Source organism: Alexandromys fortis, unplaced genomic scaffold (genome assembly GCF_014885135.2).
Source record: "Alexandromys fortis isolate MF-2015 unplaced genomic scaffold, M_Fortis_MF-2015_v1.1 scaffold_16, whole genome shotgun sequence".
NCBI classification, from domain to species: Eukaryota; Metazoa; Chordata; class Mammalia; order Rodentia; family Cricetidae; genus Alexandromys; species Alexandromys fortis.
Window position 1 is genome coordinate 18,601,532 of NW_026067893.1, and position 14,557 is coordinate 18,616,088.

The 14,557-nt window shown below is 50.6% G+C and overlaps 1 protein-coding gene across 1 annotated transcript in view; it reads left to right on the forward strand.

The window, feature by feature from the left end:
• The window catches only part of Tll2 (tolloid like 2), a 109,527-nt gene that overhangs the window by 90,567 nt on the left and 4,403 nt on the right, over window positions 1-14,557 (forward strand). Inside the window, exons 14-20 of the mRNA XM_050149630.1 lie at window positions 4,037-4,162; window positions 4,836-4,996; window positions 6,628-6,808; window positions 8,908-9,033; window positions 10,327-10,454; window positions 11,480-11,693; window positions 13,575-13,825. Coding sequence (XP_050005587.1) covers window positions 4,037-4,162; window positions 4,836-4,996; window positions 6,628-6,808; window positions 8,908-9,033; window positions 10,327-10,454; window positions 11,480-11,693; window positions 13,575-13,825 — 1,187 coding nt within the window. The remainder of the gene's footprint in view (window positions 1-4,036; window positions 4,163-4,835; window positions 4,997-6,627; window positions 6,809-8,907; window positions 9,034-10,326; window positions 10,455-11,479; window positions 11,694-13,574; window positions 13,826-14,557) is intronic.

The following is a 14,557-nucleotide window of genomic DNA, read 5'->3' on the forward strand; positions in this document are numbered from 1 at the left end:
GTGTGGAGGTGCATGTGAGGCCTGAGGCTGACATCAGGAGTCCTTCAGATCAATTTCTACCTTCTCCTTTGTAGCAGGGTCTCTCATGTTGGCTGGCCTCACTAGGCGGCTTGCTCCACGGACCTTCTGCCTTTGGTGTTGGAATTACAAGCAGGCTGCCATGCACACCTGACGCTTATGTGGCCGTTGGGTATTTGAACTCAGGTCCTCACACTTACCTAGCAAACACTATACCTACTAAACACAGCCTCCAAGACCTAATGATTTCCCCAGGTCAAACAGACTTAGTGAAACCTGTCTGACTTCAGATCCTAGACCTTCTGCAATCTTGCCTGGCACTCCTTGGTGTGGGCCAGAAAGACAATACATGTCTTCCATGCCTGAGGGACTGGATCCCATCCTCTGTGCTTGTCCCCAAGGGACAGGGGAGGAGGAGAGCAAGGGAACACATTCCCTTGATGGTCCCAAACCCAGACCACAAAGGCAGACCCAGCACACGAAAGAGCTTCCATGTTTCCTCTGAGGGGACAATCAGAAAGCACGCCACCCTTACGAAGGACATAGGAGTATTTTCTAGGTATGGTCTACTATGACTGGGTGCCAGGAGCATGCCAGCAGCCCTTGGGAAAGATAGAGAGTCCCTGGAGCGCCTTCTCCATGGCTCCCTCCTTATTACTACTTGGTGTCCATCCACCCATACCCACTTCAGGGGGGCTGTGTCCCACGTTACTTCCTCTTTTATGTCTCCTGGCTGTGGCAGGCAGAAACCCCAATCCCTTCTCTCCAGCCCCAGCTTCCTTGTGGCTCCTTTTTTGTTTTACTATTTTAGTTTTGGAGAGAGGGTATTATACTGAAATCTAGGCTGGCCTGTAGCTCACTCGATACACGGTCATTCCTTTGCCTCAGCTTCCGTGTGCTCAGATGGCAGATGTGAATCACTGTACCTGCCCCTGCCTCTTCTTAGATGCATTTCCTAGGTTCTCCATAAAGGGGTGGCTGTGAGAAGAGCTGACTTCCAGACATAAGGCAGCCTCATTTCCTTACCGAGGCCTCAGTTTCCCCTTGTAGTACAGAGAGAAGAAAATCTGTTGAGTTGTAAAGTTCCAATGAAATGATGCCTTGGAGAGACGCTTTGCAAGCTGTTGGGTCCCCAGTGAGATGCAGGGTTATTGTTCTTCCCTTCAAGACATGCAGGGAAAATCAAGAGACAAGAGTGAAAATCTTAGTGCCCAGCTTCCTTTGACCAGTGAGGCCACAGTAGGATGCTCTGGAGCACACTGCCTGACTCTTGTATCTTTGCCAGGGGGAGGGAACTGGAAGCATAACCACAGCCTGTGGCAGAGCTGGGGTGAGCCAGAGAACCTTGTGCCTTGATGCTAGTTGGCAGTAGCCTTTGCCTGGGGCCCAGCTGGCCCATAACACTGGCCAGGGTGCCAGCTGGCCTCAGCACTGATCTCCTGGTGCCAGATGGCAGCTCCTCAGAGCCAATTGGCTAGGCAGCAGGCAGAGCCTTACACGTCTGCTTACCCTAAGAGAGGATGGTGGCATTCAGGGCTTGGCTGGTCCCACAGCCCTACACAAGGGGTGTGAAATCCCACTTGAATCCCTACACACTGGCATTCCAATGCAGAGGGACCATACGGGATGTGGGGTTGTGGTGGAGGCTTTCTTCTAGGTATTTCTTCAAAGTCCTGGGGTGTGCTCGAACTTCCCTTTCCTTACCTCTCTCTGAATTGATTTGAACATCTGGTCTGGGTCTCATTATCGAGCCACAGAATGGCTCCTTCTTTTCTTACGTACCTAGGGGATGGAAAGAAGCCAGAACTCCAGGCATAATTGACTGAGCTCTGGTTCCAGCCAATCTACCCGCACACTCTCAGATCTCCTCTGAAGGCGTGCACCGTGTGGAGTGAGCATGAGCCAGTGGGTTTGGCGCAGGTGATACCTTGCGGCACCGCGGAGGCCATGTAGAGCCAGCCAGACCCTGGCAAGAATAGTGCCCCCTTGCTTGCCAGTTACGCATGCTGGCACAGTGCTGCAGACCGCAACACAGCCCACTGCTCTGGCCGTTTTTCTCAATCTCCCTGGCTTACATATTACCCTGTTGTCTCTGCATGAGGTGCTTTCTTTGCTTTAAGTCCATCTCACCAGCGTCTCTCCCTCCACCTAGCAACAGCTATGCTAAGAATAGTGATCCCCTTTCTTGCCTCTGTCCCCACAACCACCACATTCCCTGGTGTCAGAGCCTCCCCTCCCCTTGAGTTTTTATTCATCTTTGTCTTTTCTCATGGGATCTTTTCTAAGTTTCCTCTGCCTTCTGGTCAGTTTCTCGAAACTCCTGCCCTGCTCCTGACCACACATTCCTCCTTCACTGGCTCATCTTTTGACTTTCAAGCCCCTCCCCCAGTTTTTAAAACTCTTTGGTCTTTTTGTGGGGCAGGGCTGCCATATTAGCTCGGCTTGTTTCTAGTGTTTCTTAACTAAAATGATCTCACCTACCTTTTGCCTCTGGGCTTTTATATTTCTCTAGTCTATATTTCTTTCTTATTTCTTACTCCATGGCTTTCTGGGTAGCTGGGTGGCTGGCCCCTGGTGTCCGCTCTCCTCCTCATCCCCTTCTTGCTCCTCCCTCTTCTCTTTTTCGCCTTCTATTTATTCTCTCTGCCGGGCAGACCGGCCTCTTTCTCCCTCCTGCATGACTATTGGCTGTTCAGCTCTTTATTAAACTATCAGGTGCTTTAGACAGGCAAAGTAACACAGCTTTACAGAGTTAAATGAATGCAGCATAAGAGAATGTAGCACATCTTTCATCATTAAACAAATGTTCCACAGCACAACAAATATAATACATTTTCAACTAATATTCCACAACATTTCCCTTCTCCTGCTCTTGTCCTTTGCCTCTCCTCTGTTGGAGGAGGCCACTAGCTTAGCCCCGAAATAATCACACAGAAACTGTATTATTTAAATCACTACGTGGCCCATTAGCTCTAGCATCTTATTGGCTAACTCTTACGTATTAATTTAACCCATTTCTATTAATCTGTGTATCATCACGTGGCTGTGGCTTACAGGCTAAAGTTCCAGCATCTGACTCTGGCAGGCCTACATGGTCTTCTCCTTCACTCCACCTCCTTTCTCCCAGCATTCCATTTAGTTTTCCCCGCCTAGCTCTGTTCCCCTATAGCTCTGCTATAAGTCAAAGCAGTTCCTTTATTAACCAGTGATATTCACAGCATACTCCTCCTGCCCGCTGTACTTCTGCCTGGCATGGATGAGCCCATGCCTCTTTCTCCTTCTACTGTCCCTATTGTTATCTTTCCATCTGCTGGACTAGCAAAAACTGCCTCAGAGCTTTGAAGTGACCACCTGCACACTGACTATGCACCAGTCCTTCACAGGCATCATTTTTGACCACCACAAAAGCCAAGGCCATTCTTGTCACTTTCAAACAAGAGGGAAGTTCAGAGAAACTAAACAAGCATCATCCAAGTCCATGTGATTGGATCCAATCCTACCCAGCTCACCTGAAAGCCCGGGCTCTTCTATTGCTATGTATCATCCTATATATTTTCATCTTTGCAAAAATTTTGGCAGATGTTTAAGAAAGTGCTTTGTACATTTTAACACATGAGAAAATAGTTACTTGAATACTGTTTCAGTATGTGTAGTATTACATTTATTAATGGTCACAGACAACTTTGCCTCCCTGCCTATATCATCTCTAGGTGCCCAATGGTCAGCTCACTTCAGTCTTTGTTGACTCACTTATTACTCAGAGTTACTCTGTAAAATCACCACTGAGCGAACCACTGGGGTTCTCACAACTAGATGCCCCCATTTCCTTGATCAGGATCCCATCTTTGACTGTAGCTGCTGCATATGACTGTCCAGTGTAGACACAGGGGATTTTAAGAGGTGCCCACTGAGAGTAGCTCTTGTCATAGTCACGTACATGGAACCCTAGGAAACAGAGGAGAGGATATGTACCCTGTGTCTTGGTGTCAATCAGCCCTGTCACTTTCCCTCCCCACAGAGGTGGATGAGTGTTCCTGGCCAGACCATGGTGGGTGTGAGCAACGCTGTGTGAACACGCTCGGCAGTTACACATGTGCCTGTGACCCTGGCTACGAACTGGCTGCTGACAAGAAGGCATGTGAAGGTTGGTGGTGCTGGACCTGTCAAGCTGAAATTCCAAAGATCGGAGACAGGTTTTAGGAGAAGTGGAGACAGCGATGGGCAGGTGGCTGACTATGAACTAGCGGTTCGGGAGAGCCGCTTATCTTTCTGAGGCAGAAACAAACAGGGACAGTCACAAATGTTACAGGTTCCAGCCATCCTTGAAACCACGAGACAGAGGCTGTTGCCCACTGTGAGTGTGTACAATTCGTGTGGTTGTCATGGCAAAATCACAAGAAGCTATGAGTGTTCTGTCAGGACTCAGTTGACAGCCCCTCAACTGCCTCTTTCCCATGTGGTCCGGGCTCAGCCCACCTACCCACCTATATGAATCCACTTGCTCACACAAGATAGGCACTGTGAATAGCTGGATACAGATATCTCTAACTCTCCTTTGGACCGAGACCTGTGGAACCCCCGATGGTGCTGCTGTACAACAGGTCAAGTGTTCCATCGTTACTTTAAAAGCAGTAGCTGTGTCCCCAGCTTGTTCCTCCAAAGCCTCAGTGGAAACCATTCATGTAGAGGAAAAGAATCTGCATCAGTTCAGATTATCTGTCTCCTGATTATTAAGGGGCAGCAGGTCTTCTGGGGGGAAATCGCAGTCACTTGGAACCCAACAAAGATGGAACTGAAGTCTGTTTTCCTCCGTGCAGTGGCCTGTGGTGGATTCATCACCAAGCTGAACGGCACCATCACCAGCCCCGGGTGGCCGAAGGAGTACCCCACAAACAAGAACTGTGTCTGGCAGGTGGTGGCTCCCACGCAGTACCGCATCTCCCTGCAGTTTGAAGCCTTTGAGCTGGAAGGCAATGACGTACGTTTCTGCCCTGTAACCCGTGGGGTGGTGGCCGTGTTGAGAAGGGATTCAGAACTAAGATGTGCTTCTCGGGCATCTGGGTGGCCTGGGCGAAACTGCTGCTTCTGGTGGAGACCTGGGGTGTAGACTAGGCACAGTTGGGGGTCGTGGAGAAGGATTGGTGTTTCACTGAATCTCTTTAGCTCTATGTCCTTTTCACTGTCTGGGGAAATGGGATCAAGAATGAAGGAGGCAGGAGGTGCGGGTACAGCAGTTGGAGCTGGTCCAAACTCTAAGGTGTGGATCTGGGGACGAATGTCCAGCTGAGGGGAGTACAGACCCTGAGGGCCAGCAGCAGACAAGGATACTATGAACAGCCTGTCCATATCTCTTAGAAGTAGCTATGGATGATCAAGTCAGAAGAGGCCTCAGCAGTACCCCACAGCCAGAGTGGTGACAGAGACACCCTGTGCCTGTACCTGGGAATAGGAGGAGCCCTTGGGACTACCCGTGCTTCTCCATGTACCTCTGTCACAGCCCACTCGAGGCTGTCGCTTTAACAACAGCAGCAACCTAGCTCTTACCAGCTCCATCACCCTTTAGGGAACCAAGAGAGACTTCCACATCCATAATTGCAGTGCGGGAAGCTCAAGAGATGGCTTGGCAGTTAGGAGTGAGCCCTGCGCTTACAGAGGACCCAAGTGCCATTCCCAGCACCTTTGTTGGGTGGCTTGCAACTGCATGAAACTCTCCTGACCTCCATGGCCACACACACACACACACACACACACACACACACACACACAAAACTAAAAACAGAACAAATCTTTAAAAATCAAACAAAACCAACCAAACAGGAAACCCCAATGTGTGGAAGGCTCTGGTGCCAAGCAGGGATAACCTCCTCAAAATGAGTGTTTTGCAGAAAATCAACCAACCAACCAACCAAACAAACAAACAAAAAATAGGGATTGAAAGTAACTGACCAGACATTCAGCATTTAGGCTATTTTCAAAGAAAATTCTGTGCTAATTGAGGTAACATAGATTCTAGCCCCAGCTCCACCATTGCTGAGCCGAGTGACATCTGACAAATGTCTTTCCCCTTCTGGACATCAGTTTGCCCACATGAAGCTATGATGGACTTGGACTGTGGCCATGGTTTGAAGACATCTCCCCCCGCCCCACCCCCTGCTCCCTCCTTTGCCATCTCCTAATTGCTGAAGCCCATGCCTTGTGGTAGCCCAAGATATAAATGAATATAAGCCAGTAAGGATCTTATAGTCTACTGCCAGGCAGCTGTGCCTCACAGAGCCCCGGCTGGAAAGCTGGAGTCCCTGTCACCCTCTGGCACTCATCAACACAGAGACAATGCACAAGACTCTCCAGGACTGATGGAGCCCATGTGCCCATGGGGAAGGGTGTAGTTCTGGAGCGGAGACTCTGATGAAGGCCATGAACGTCAGCAGGAGGATTTAGGAAGGGAGGAGACGGAGTCTTAGTTGTCCCCCTGAAATACAAGGGGGAGGCTACAACCAAAACGTTCTGGGACATCACAACTGTGGTGGCGGTGGCACAGAGGGAGGGATGACACACATATATGAAGTAACTGAGGGACAGCACGCTGCCCTGGCCCATGTTTCCCCACAGATCTGTAAGTATGACTTCGTAGAGGTGCGCAGTGGCCTGTCCTCCGACGCCAAGCTTCACGGCAAGTTCTGTGGCTCCGAGACTCCTGAGGTCATCACCTCACAGAGCAACAACATGCGTGTGGAGTTCAAGTCCGACAACACAGTCTCCAAGCGAGGCTTCAGGGCCCACTTCTTCTCAGGCAGGTGGGGCGGGCCTGCAGAGGCCCGAAGGCTCCCGGACACTCAGTTCCTGCAGCCTCCTCTCTGCCTTCTCTAACTTCTTCACCCTCCATTGTGATAGTAGCTTTTATGCTGGTGGTCCAGTTCATCTCCTAGGGACACCCCAACAAGTTGCCACATGCCAAATGTGGCTTAAAACAAAAAAAAATATTCTCCTTAAGATTTATGGGCCACAAATCAGAATTCAAGGCCACCACGAAGCATGTAGTGGGTACTGTTGGTCACATCACACTGGAGTGTGAAACTGTTTGGATCATTCTCTTGTGCTCAGCATTGAAGCAGGCCCATTATTTGCAAGCTTTAGAGGTACTCAGAGTTCTGTCTTTGACTTTTGGGGGAGGCGTTCTCTCACTGAGCAAGTTCTGTTTTGTGTTATGGGCACAGCACAGACCTGAACTCAGAGGTTGCCTGAATGGCATCCAGCATTGCATACGCTTGCCCTGGCTGGAGGGGCCAGAAAGACAACAACCCAGTAAGTCCTGGCATAGGGCAGGCTGACAAGGGCTGATCCTTGGAGGAGAGGGAGCCTGAGGCCGAGAGCACAGGCTCTCTGCCTGATATTTGTGATCTGGGCCAGATCTGAAGGGCTGAGGGGAGATGGTACGACTGGAAAGAAAGTGACTAAGGTCTAGAAAAGAGGGGGTGTCACGGGCTTGGATTTGAAGGTCTCAGTGTTCACAAAGACTGATAAGACTGGACTGGCAGGAGCCATGGCCATCTGAAAAGCCACAGGTGGGCCACGTCAGGCAGGCTTGGTCATAATGAGCCATGAATGCTGGATCAAGAGTGGGATCCAGTGAGACAGGATCTCTGTGGGTTCTGAGCAGGGAGGCCTACAAATGCTGCGTGATCAAACCAGGCCAGGCAGGCTGAAGCTGAGAGGGTCAGTATTCTCCCCACGGAAGGGTATGCAATGGCTGAATGAGGGGTACAGTTCCATGCTTACATACGGAACCCAGAAACAGAGGAGCTAGGTCTTAGGGGGGTAAGGACTCATGAGTGTTGGCAGGAGTACTGAGGAAGGGAGAGGGAGGGGAGTGTCCTGTACTGGGCTGTGGCTGTCGGTTTGCACTCTAAGAGCTCTGGATGGGGTTTTGGTTGTCACCACGAATCCAAGGGTGAAGTTCCAATGTGAGCTGTTCTAGAACAGCACAGCTATCACAAGAGAGTACAGAGGGAAGGCCGGCACCAATAATCCCTGAGGCTTGAATAGAGTGGGGTAGAGGCGGTGATGGGGTGGAGTGGAGGGAGACCCCCATTTACTATAGGAAGAGGGTGGCCATGGAGAGGTCCCCACCAGCCAGAGCCTCGGGAACCCCAGGATAAGAGCCAACAGTAAGGGTCACACGTAATTACAATAACCAACACTTCCTAGGGGCAAGGCATTCTCCCAAAGGCTTTCCCGATTCCCATTCGTTTCTCCCTCCAGCAACCTGAGGAGGCCCGGGACAACTGAGGCACAGCCTCAAGCACTGTCCTGATGAAGTGAAGTGGGCAGCACCCACCATGTGGCTCGTGGCCCACACACTTACCTCTCCCCACACGGGGAACAGCATGTGTCCAGACCTCCAGATCAAAATAAGCTTCTTGCTGAATGATGGGGCCTATGATTGGCCTTGGACTGCTTCTTTGTGTGTAAACTGGGGAGGGGGTGAACAGATATGCCCTTGTAAGCTTGAGTAGGAATTAACTTAGGTAACAATAGCATATAGGAAGTGCCAAGGACCCATTCGGTGGTAAATGTTCAGCAAATGTTGGTCGTTTTCATTATTGCTGCTGTTGCTGTCCACGTGAGCCTGTCCTTCAGGGAGCTCCTTGGCTTGGGTGGGAAGCAGGACAGAGAACCTAGGTCCCATGCATGAAAGTGTTTTAGGAGCACAGAGAACTCCAAAGAGACCAATGGATGCCCAAGTACCCCAAACAAAGACGCCCATTCTGTGACTGTTGCCCCTGTAAGGGAATATGATCGGGGAGGCTCCTTGGAGGAAGCAGGTTCTGAGCCACAGGGGGCAGCGGCAAGCTGTCAGCTCTTCTCAGGGGAGCCAATTGATCTCAGCAGACAAGGACGAGTGTGCCAAGGACAATGGCGGCTGCCAGCAGGAGTGTGTCAACACATTCGGGAGCTACCTGTGCAGGTGCGGGAACGGGTACCAGCTACATGAGAACGGGCATGACTGCAAAGAGGGTGAGCTGGGGACGCTGGGCTGGCACTGGGCTGCACCCACTTCTCTGGCTGTGTGGGTGGGTGAGGGAGGGTGTGGGTGGGAGTTGGCATGGGGAGCCACCATCTATAGAATGCCATGAGATTGCCCGAATCTCCACTCTGGTGGCCCTTCTATGGGGCAGCAATGAACTGTTCTAGGGACAGCCAGTCAGGAGGCCCAAGATGAGTGTCTATTGCAGACTGGTTAAGCCAGTAGGTTCCAGAATCAGTATACCTGATCTAAACTGTGGCTCTACCTTTCCCCAGCGAGGGAACCATCAGCTAGTTAAATGCTCTGAGCTTTGGTTTCCTCTTCTGTGGCAAACAGGCATCCTTCCTGAGGATTTGTAAGGATTACAGCCTGCCTAGAAAGTATTTGAGACAGCCTGACACACACGGTGTATCCTAGGTGTAGATAAAAACTAGCCCCAAGTCTTGGCCATAACACGCTGCATGTAGGACTAACATTGAAATAGAATGTAAGGAATTGTGCCGGCTCCCTTCAGTGCCAGATAGATGGCTTTGCATGTCCTGCCGATGTGGAAGAAGCCTGCCCTTAGCGTTTGCTTTACCCGCTGATGGAGTTTTGTATATCTGTGACAAATGTAGCTTCAGGCCTTGCCCCGCCCTGGGTCAGTGAAGGGTTTGGAGGATGGCAGAAGATGTGAAGACCCCATATCTCTTTTGCTTTCTTATTAGGAGAGGGGAAAAATTAGGCGAGAGAATGCTTGCAAACCCCTTACCACAGAGGAAGACAAATTCAAAGTACTAGTCACCAAGCAAGCCATGGTGCCAGCCTTGGCTAATAATAGGTGACCTGGGCGAAGCGGGCAGGCCACGGACAAGACTGCCGGGGGGGGGGGGGGAGGCATAGTGGCCCAGGGACCTCTGTTGACGTTCACTGTGGTGGCACTCTCTAGGTCTTTTTCATGTGATATTAATCCACACGTATGAGCCTGGTACTCCCGTTTACACCTGAGGCCATGAGAGGGCTTAATCCCATCAACTGTGGAACCAGAACTCTAATTGAACACCACCTGACCCAGGACCTGTGCTCTAACCAGGCGTTAACTCATCCATGTTCCCAGTGCCAATCTCCTAGTGGATGGCTGTAGTTACAAAAATGCCTCTCCTCCCTTCAAACAAAGTCAGTGCCAGGTCACACTAGATCCAGGCTGGCTGTCCGTACATTGGATATTGACCTTGAGATTCCCCTGTGATACTGGCCTGAGTTGAGCTGAATGACCCCTCTGTGTGTCCCCTTCTGACCTCCAGCTGGCTGTGCATACAAGATCAGCAGTACAGAGGGGACCCTGATGAGCCCCAACTGGCCCGACAAGTACCCCAGCCGGAAAGAATGCACCTGGAACATTTCGTCAACCGCAGGCCACAGGGTGAAAATTGTGAGTGCCTTTATTAGTTTGCTAAGGGCATAAACTCTAGGGTCAGGCGGACATGGGTTCAAGTCCCTGCTCCATGTCCAGCCTGGAGTATGTCCAGGTCTAAGTTTTGCTGCTGGAAAATGGGGGAGATCCTGAGACTCTTGCAGTGGGGGCTGCTGGGCAGCGGAAGGGAGCATGCTCAGAGCTCTGTGCACTGCTTCCAGTAGCACCACGCTGTGTGGAATTCAGTTGTCTCAGGTCTCTTACAGGATAGTGCATTCTGCAAAAGACTTAATTTTGTTGACAGGGGAAGGTCACAAGTTCTCAGGTCCCCCCATCCCCTCTCCAGAAATTTGTGAACCTCTCCAGAAGTTTCCCACACGTAGGAAAGCATGTACCTTTTTTTCTTACTCAATCACTCACATAGAATAAATACAGTTATCCATACTCCTTTGCAATCTACCTCTCTTTTTTTTTCTTTTCCTTCCTTTATTCTTTATTCATTCTTCACCTCCTACCCCCCACACCCTGACTCTCCCTTCCTGCTGTTTCCTAATCCCATTTATTTTATTTTATTTTTTTATTTATTAACAATTTCTGTCTCTTCCCCACTGCCACCTCCCCTTTCCCTCCCCTTCCCCCAATCAAGTCCCCCTCCCTCGTCAGCCCAAAGAGCAATCAGGGTTCACTGCCCTGTGGGAAGTCCAAGGACCACCCACCTCCATCCAGGTCTAGTAAGGTGAGCATCCAAGCTGCCTAGGCTCCCACAAAACCAATAGGTGCAGTAGGATCAAAAACCCATTGCCATTGTTCTTGAGGTCTCAGTAGTCCTCATTGTCCGCTATGTTCAGCAAGACCAGTTTTAACCCAGGCTTTTTCAGACCCAGGCCAGTGCAAGACTACATATCAGATATACACAGGCAAGACTCGAAATGCAAGGCGATTGTTGATTTTCTAACTGAAGGAAGAATTAGCATAGTGGTCTCACCGGTAATTGAAAGAGAGGTAGAAGTCCCTTACCTCACTTTCTGCTCTCCCATCTCCAGACATTCAATGAGTTTGAGATTGAGCAGCACCAGGAATGTGCCTATGACCACCTGGAACTGTACGATGGGACGGACAGCCTGGCCCCCATCCTCGGCCGCTTCTGTGGCAGCAAGAAGCCAGATCCCGTGGTGGCAACGGGCAGCAGTTTGTTTCTCAGGTTTTACTCAGACGCCTCGGTGCAGAGAAAAGGCTTCCAGGCTGTGCACAGCACAGGTGGGGACAGCTGCTGATTCCTCACAGGCTCCGAACTGGTGAAGGACCGCTCTCGGGCTGTCTGCCAGGGTGGGGCGAGGAGGGTGGCATCCTCAAACATCCCCGTTGGAAGAAACACCATTGGCTAAGGTTGTTCTCTTTTGATGTGGGTGGCACTTTGTTGGTGCTGTCCCCCCCCTCCCCCCCCCGTTTCTCCCTTTAAAAATGTGTTTGTCATCTTGCTGGCCTGCGAAGTGCGCAGGTCTGAGAAGTGAGTGGTGGAGAGCTGCCATTTCGCCCTCAAGGGGCCACTTCTGGAAAATGTTGCTTTTCTTTGTCATTTTTTTCTTCTTCTTTTTTTCCTGGCACTCCAAATGTCAGTAGCTCTGCTGGGTCCTTTGGAAGAAAATGTGTCTGCTTCCAACTTATCTACACTGTTAAATCTAAAAAAGTCAATAAGGAAGTGGACTCTGCCTGGCCATTTCAGTCTTAGCCCTGTGGAGGAATGCAGGCCCTTGGATCCTGGCATTTAATTGTGGCAGAGCCAGAGGCTTCTCAAGAACCTACCTGTGGCTTTTGTCTGTGGTACTGAGCAGGAGGTCATGATCGCGACACTGCCATTCTTTTTAACAGTCCCGCCCCCTTTTCCTCCACCCCCTTAAGTCGGGGCCAGAACGCATGAGTTAGAGCAAACGGAATGGCAGCCCCATGCCCACTTGTCCCTTCTTAGGCAGACACCTCCCCACTTCATGAGGATCTATACTTCCCCCACAGTGGTTTAGAGTCACAGGTGAGTGATTTCATCTTCTCATCCTTAGGGGACAGAGAGCTGGCTCAGTGATTCAGAGCACCGGCTGCTCTTACAGAGGACCTGGGTTCGATTCCCTGCACCCACATGGTGGCTCACAACTGTCTGTAACTCCGGTTTCAGGGAATCTGATGTCTTCTGGTATTCACAGATACTATAAGCACATGGTACACATAAATACAGAAAGACAAAACATCCCTACACATAGAATAAAAGTTAAATAGAACATAGGTTCCCCGGGGTGGGTGGGTTAGGGTCTCAGTGGGAAGTTGGAGCATACTTGGGAAATATTTGCAGGGACTGTTTACAGCAGGGCTTGCAGAACATGGGGACACCTCAGGGGACGGGGCAGGGTTTGAGAACCACCAGAATATAGAGTCACTCCAGCCCAGAAAGCAAATGGGAGAATGGGCAGGAGAGTACTGCAAGACAAGTGCCTAACGTCACTGGGGTGGTGGGTGGTGGTGGTACAGCAGGTGGGGAAGGAGGCATCCTGCCCTCTTTGTGTTCCTTGTGTGTCTCAAGAGCTGAAAGGCAGGTCAGACATAAAGAGACGGTAGCTGGAGTAAGGACTCAGGGTTGGACAGGGCCTGGCCAACCCAGGTGAACAACTCCAGCTGGGATGTTAAGAACAAAATAATTCACAATCCACTCCAGAAGTGCCTCTGCGTCCCCACCCCCACCCCTCCACTGCACCCCCCCCCCAACCCTGCATTCATAATCCCTTCTAGTAGAAACAGGTTTTTGTGTTGTTTGGCTCAGCTGCAGTTTTGATGTGCTTTTATCGCCCTCTACTGGAGTAGTTAAGTCAGTCCTACAACCAGTCAGGCAAGCCACCCACCCTTCTCCTTTCTCCCCTTGGTGGAGAGAGGGCAACAGCTAGCCTTTTTCAACAGCATTCTTGGGCCCGTTTGGATGCCCCAGGGAGTCCTGCCTTCTGTACCACTGCCTCGGCAGTAGGGTGGTGAGGTTGCTGATGTAACCTCTTCTGTAAGACGTGCAATGACTTCAGGGGAGCTGATTGGAAGTGGTGGGCTGACGCTCAGGCTCTGGGCGCCCAGGGAAAGAGTGACTCTTTGCTGTCTCTACTGCAGAGTGCGGGGGCAGGCTGAAGGCTGAGGTGCAGACCAAAGAGCTCTATTCCCATGCCCAGTTTGGGGACAACAACTACCAGAGCCAGGCCCGCTGTGACTGGGTAATAGTGGCCGAGGACGGCTATGGAGTGGAGCTGGTTTTCCGGACCTTTGAAGTGGAGGAGGAGGCAGACTGTGGTTATGACTACATGGAGGCCTATGATGGTTACGACAGCTCGGCGCCCAGGCTTGGCCGCTTCTGCGGCTCAGGGGTGAGTCTGAGGGATGCCCAGGCTACCTCCTGACAGCATGCCTAGCTGGAATCCTGCCACTGTGAGCCACAGCCAGAAGTCCGCTTTTCTGTGGCAGAGGGGAAAGGAGAATCCCCAGAGACAGTTGGGGATGCAGCCAGGGACATCATACGAAGAAGACTAGCCTTTCTCACATCGCCTCTGTTTTTGAGTCCTCTCCCTCATTTTTATTTGGCCCTTGGGCTTTATTAATCCATTGTGTGTGTGTGTGTGTATATATATATGTATATATATGTGTGTGTGTGTATGTATATATGTATATATATATGAAATTCTTATCATAAGCAAAACCAAGTGTCTATGAAGATTACAAATTATTCCTGGTATAAACACAATGTTTATATTCAAGGTCATTACTTTTCTCTTTATTACCCACTTCCTGGGCTTACTATATGGCTGGCACCCAACTCACAGTAGACGTGTAGTCTGTGCTCACTGGGTGTATAGGAACAAGTAAGTACAATGTCCTAGCCATCCCCCAGCGACGCCACATGATACACTGTCTGTCCTGGGCTTCAGCCCTTGTCTCTGCTGATCGCCCACGCTTCTTTGCCTGGGCTTACGCAAATCATCTTGGAATTACCACTGCTCCTGGTGCAAAACAGATATTCAGCCTGGTGTTCCCGTCTCTGAATCATTATCCTTCTGCCTTTTGTTGTCCTCCCCAAAAGAAAGAACAACCAGATGAGACCT